At 47.1% G+C, this 5,706-nt stretch overlaps 1 protein-coding gene across 1 annotated transcript; it reads left to right on the plus strand.

Moving 5' to 3' along the window:
- Positions 1–1,147: 1,147 nt before the first annotated feature.
- Positions 1,148–4,668, plus strand: LOC135384498 (uncharacterized). The gene is made up of 4 exons (XM_064613700.1): positions 1,148–1,259; positions 3,586–3,912; positions 3,977–4,017; positions 4,094–4,668. Exons 1-4 carry the CDS (start codon positions 1,148–1,150, stop codon positions 4,457–4,459), a joined length of 846 nt encoding a protein of 281 aa, XP_064469770.1. The 3' UTR covers positions 4,460–4,668.
- The last annotated feature ends 1,038 nt before the right edge of the window (positions 4,669–5,706 follow it).

A 5,706-nucleotide genomic window follows, 5' to 3' on the forward strand; every position in this document is an offset into this window, starting at 1 on the left:
CTTGCATGTAAATCGTCCACCGCCCAGCTGTTGTAGCGGAAAAAACAAATTACGAATGAAGTCGTTCCAGGCTGAAAATCGCGAATGAAGTCGGCCCAGGTGTGACGGCACCATCGCTTGGTGGGGTTGCCGGTGTGCATGTTCCTACTTGTATGTAAACCGTCCACCGCGCAACTGTTGTAGCGGAAAAAAATACGAATGAAGTCGGCTCAGGGTGAAAAATGTGAATAAATTCGGCCAGGTGTTGTCAGTCTGCATGACCCTACTTGCGTGTAAACCGCCTACCGCACCGCTGTTGTATCAAAAAAAAAAAAAATATGAAAGAAGTCAGCCCAGGCGGAAAAATTGCCAAAGAAGTCGACCCAGGTGTGACGGTATCACGGCCTGGCTGGGATGACAATGTGCATGTCCCTACTTGCATGTAAACCACTCACGCGCCGCCTGAAAAAATTGCGAACAAAGTCGGCCCTTTGTAAAAATGTGAATGAATTCGGTCCGGGTGACAGCAGCATTTATCATTGTGTGCTGTATTTCATTTTAGAGCGTGAAGAAAAACAATGTACACGTTTCCGGCGATGCAGAATCAAAAATAACAAAGACGGTTAAGAGCATCAACTATTTACTATATACATTAAAAAACAAGACTTTCGTGCAGTAGGCTGCACTTCTTCAGATTTGATGACCTGTCACAGGTGGTGAAGCATATATAAAAAAACAAGTCACATGGTACAAGAGAAAAGGGTAAGGGTGAAGAGAACTAGAAACGCAATAGAAATATAGACAAAAACAAAAAGAAAACGCGATCAATGGGGGGTGGCTGGACTACGTCAGACAGACATACAGGCGAGTTGGAGTTGTACGTGGAGGAAACCAATGAACATCACATGAATAGACACAGCAGCCAGTTGGCACAAAGAGCTTTAGAATGCGTACGGGGAATTAGGGTTCAAGGGCGAAGGATTGAGGACACGCAGCACCTTGATGGCTAAGAGCTTCCAGACTCTGAGAAAGTAACGCGGAGTTCGTGACTTACTGATTGTGTATCATCGTGTATGGCGCGCAAAATGGCAGACAAGTGATAATACAATAAATAGACTCGTAGTATAAAGGACTGTAATGGGCCGCCGTACACGTTGAGGAATGGAAGATGACTGCAGGTCCTCAGCCCGAGTTATTCATTTCTTACGACAATGGTCCTACAGCCGACAACAGGATTCTTGTGTTTGGAACTGAGCAGTGTCTGCGTGCCCTTGCAGAAAGTGAGATGTGGTTCATGGACGGAAATTTTGACGTAGCCCCAAAGCTTTTTTAGCAACTTTGCCTCATTCTAATCCCTCTTGGTGAGGCTGCGGTTTCAATCGTCTACGCGCTCATGGAAAGGAAGACTCAGGAGGGTTGCGAGGAACTATTCCGTGCGATTACACCGAGATGCGAATCGCTTGGTTGTTCGCCCTACCTAGAGGTTATATTATCCGACTTCGAGAAGGCTTCAGTGAATGCCGCGAAAGAAGTATTTGTAGGCGACGTGAAGACACAGGGATGAGTTTTCCACATGACCCAGTCAACGTGGAGGAAGGTTCAACAGCTCGGTTTGGTACCGAGGTACAGGGGAGGACGAGGGAGTTCGACTCTTCGTTGGCATGCTGGACGCCCTTGCTTTCCTCCCCGTTTCAGAGGTAGAAGATGGTTTTCATCTCCTGAAATCCATTGAGCCAGCAGATATTGATGAACTGGTCACGTACTTTGAAACCAATTATGTGTTGGGCTCATTCAGAAATGTACCCCGAAGAAATGAAAACACTACGGCGAGTGCCACCGAAATTTCCGCCGGAGGTATGGAACGTTCACGACGTCACGATGACAACCGGCCACCGTACAAACAACCATTCGGAGGCGTGGAACCGCCGCTTTGAAAGCATTCTTGGACATAGCCACCCCTCTGTGCACAGGTTCATCGACGCCTTGCGACTCGAGGAATTCGCTGTTTCAACGGTGTTCCAGCAAGAAGCGATAGGAATCCGACCTCAAAAACGCATAAAAGCAGCAACTGTGGAGCTGCAAACATGGCTTCGGAATCTTTGCAGCCGTACATCCAGCATGAAAAAATGAGGTGTTGCTAGAACAATCCGCTTTTAGAGCGTAGAGTGGTGCACATGTAAATAATTGTAAATAAATATTTTGGTTTGATCATGTCACAATCACAGCAACGGTCCTCACTTTTGAGATATGTGGCATTGCATGTGTCCACAAAACAGTACATCACTAACAGGGAGGCACGGAGAATATCAAAGGGGTCGTGGGGCTGCCGAATAAAACGGGAATTAAACCCCCTTAAGAGATGTCGGCCCACGACGCACAATTTCCACGGACAGCATGGCAACATTTATTGTCCTGCAAGCTAACAACGGCGCTACAAAGGAAATTTAAAGTAGTCGGCCCAGGACGCACAATCTCCACGGACAGCATGAAAACAAACATCTATTGTCACGGAAGCTAGCAACGACTATGGGCCGGTTTCACCAACGCGGATTAAGTTAGCGCTAAACGGAGATCTCATGACGGGGCACCGAGTCACAAATTGCAGTTTAAGTTAGTCGCGTTTCACGACTGCAAAACTCCGATTTCGTCGGCGCAGCTGGCTGATCGGACTCCCTAGGCTAGGGAAAACAGCGAGCGGGATTTGATTGGTCGAGAGCCGTGGAGGCCAGAGACAGTGACGTGTGGTGTGACGCCGGCGCGCGTTGGCTTTGTTGTTTGTTTACGTGGTTTCTCCCTGTGCAATTTTGAAACTGCGCATCATGGCAACGACATTTCACAGGTTTTATTTGCTTCACTGTGCTGTCGCAGGGCGATCTTATTTCTGCTTTCCTATGCAGGGCGAGATGTACCCAGCTTTGTGTTGTGTCCGCGTGTGTGCGTTTTGTGATCGTTTGCATCATGCACAACAGCACCTGAAGCGTGGACACCGACTTTCAACTTCAGTGTTCGTTGTGTAGATTATGCAGTGCCTTTTGCATGCTGTGATGGGCTTTCGCAGTCAAAAACAAAAACGTGAAAACCCTCGTGAGTGAAAAAGGATACTTCAACTGAATCTTTGCGTGCTGTGCTTCAGTTCCAACTCCAAAAGCTAAATACGGGGGAACTGACGCTGCCCCCCTGCGGTACACTCGGGAGCATCTCTACTGTTCGTCTTTCGAACGTGTGTGTGTGTGTGTGCTGGGATGATGGTAAGCAGCGGTATGTAGCGACTGGCAAACAGTTTTGTCGGAAGTCACTTTTGGCTATAATAACTGCGGGATAGGTGGGTAACTTAACCCAACAGCACCTAATGCCGCGTACAAAAACTTGAAATTACTTTGCAAATAAAAGCTGCAAAATTCAAGAAACAGTGACATTGAGGTCATTTTTCCCTATTATTAACACAGTCTTGCAGAACTACCTGACGCGCGCCTCGTTACCTGGTTATTTTTATAGCAGACGACAGTAAGTTGTCAAGATTTGAGTGCAAAGCTTCTTGTACGGTGATGGCGAAACGAGCCCGAAACTTCACTGCTAGTGAGCTTTCACTGCTACTTGACCTTGTAGATAAGTACAAGAGTCTAATAGAGAACAAGAAAACTGATGGCAAGACAGTGCAGCAGAAAAGTGTAGCATGGGTCAAACTTGCCACAGAGTTCAATGCACAGTCAGCGGTGCACACTAGAGATGCTGATCAATTACGACGGTGTTTCGAAAATCAGAAGAAAAAGTCCAGGAAGGAAATCGCAAGGCACCGGTATGCTGTGTTTGCTACTGGAGGTGGGCCACCGCCATCCCAGCTGTCTAGTATAGCGATTCAGGTAGCGTCTATTGTGCCTGGCAACCTGCAGCCCCTACAGAATCCGTATGACTCCGATGCGTCTAGGATATTAGGTTTGTTGGTTCTTTATGGCAGTTTGCTTTTGGTATGAGTGCTTTCACTTTCTAAATTTTTCAGATGCCATTTCTAGTGGAAGCAGTGAGACCGGCATCCCTGCGGTAAGCTGAGCCTAATTTCTGGCCACCACACTGGTTAAGACGAAACTTGTAAAACCTAACACTGTGTTCCACACAGGACATGCATCCTGGTGCCAGCTCCAGTGGTGTTGGAGGGGAAGTTTTTCATACAGACACCGCTAATGAACACAGCTCAGCAACAGGACCATCTGTGCTCCCTTTGTCAATTCAGACAGATGTGGCCAACACGGCTTGTTTGAGCAGTGAAGTCCCTGCATCATCGCGCAGAAGGCCACTCCCACCGCGACGGCCATCTATGCAACCAGCGCAGAAGTCAGCGTTGTGGTACAAGAAGCTCGCACAATCAAAGATACTACTGAATCAGAAAAAATTGGAGGTTGCAAAGGTCAAGGAACAAATTGCTAAGGAGAAGTTGGCACATTTGCAAATGGATGTCCATTACAAGGCCATGCTTCTCGAGTAAGCCCAACTTAACGTGGAACTGAAGCGAAGGCAGCTGGCAAACATGGACAGCCACTTCCACAATATGTAATATTTTTGCCTGCACACATGTTTTTGCCTTCATAGGTTGATGCTCCCCAACAGATCACACTTAGATCATTAATCTGTGCTGAGTTTGCTAAGCAGTAAAAAATATATTCGTTTTATGAGGCCTGTTGACTCAACACATGATTGATGCTTTTGATTTAATGAACAAATGGTAGCACACACCCATACACCCTACACGTCTTTGGGCTCCTGATAGGGATGCTCTCTGATGCTCAACAACGGGGGCACAGTCTTTCGCTGCATAAGCTTTGAGAGATTGGATTTAGGATTGGTGCCGGATGACGTTACAACGTGTTGCAAAGCTAGCAATTTTCTGTGCTCTTGTGCTCGTGGCTCCCGGTTCAGAAGTGCCTGCCCACACGACGTCAACTGGCTGATGTTCAGCGACTAGTTCACAGCTCTCTGGCACATGCTCATGTTTTTGTTGTGCAATATTCTGCAGCACTGCTGTGCTAATTATCACCTTCATTGCCGTGTCAAGCTTCAAACGAAGGCCCATTTTTAACACAGGGAGTCTGCGCTTCCAAACGCCAAACATTCTCTCCAGTGTGTTCCTGGTAACAATATGCTTTTCTTGGTACTTCTTTTCTGCAGGGGAGTTAGGTGCTGCCAAAGGGGTCAGCAGGTAAGGTCTGCAAGGGTATCCAGAGTCTCCTAGTAAATGGCCCCGTGAGGTAGGCTCGAGCCTTGCCCGTATTCTTGAGCTGTCAAAAATAGTAGCGTCATGCGTGGCACCAGGCCACCTAGCAACAATGTCAGTAATACATCGGTCCGCGTTGCAAACGCATTGAACATTGATTGAAAAGTAACCCTTTCGGTTTCGAAAGAGCTCTGCTGTATCCCCTCCTGGCGACTGTATTGCCACATGGGTGCAGTCAATTGCCCCAGTCACTCCTGGAAAACCGGCGATTTGATAAAATTTTAGTTTTGTCTCCTTTTGCTCTTCTTCTGTTGTTGGAAACTTTATGTGCACGGGTGACAAAGAAGCAACGGCATGTGACACTCGCTTAATTATCCTGCAGACAGTTGACTTGCTCATGTCGGCAGTGTCTCCTACTACAATTTGAAAAGTACCACTTGCAAAAAAACGAAGGCATGTTAGGAATTGGTTTATGGGAGCTATGGAGAAGATCCTGTCTGAGTTGTACTCAAGCTGTCTTT

This window comes from Ornithodoros turicata, chromosome 2 (genome assembly GCF_037126465.1).
Source record: "Ornithodoros turicata isolate Travis chromosome 2, ASM3712646v1, whole genome shotgun sequence".
Classification (NCBI taxonomy): domain Eukaryota; kingdom Metazoa; phylum Arthropoda; class Arachnida; order Ixodida; family Argasidae; genus Ornithodoros; species Ornithodoros turicata.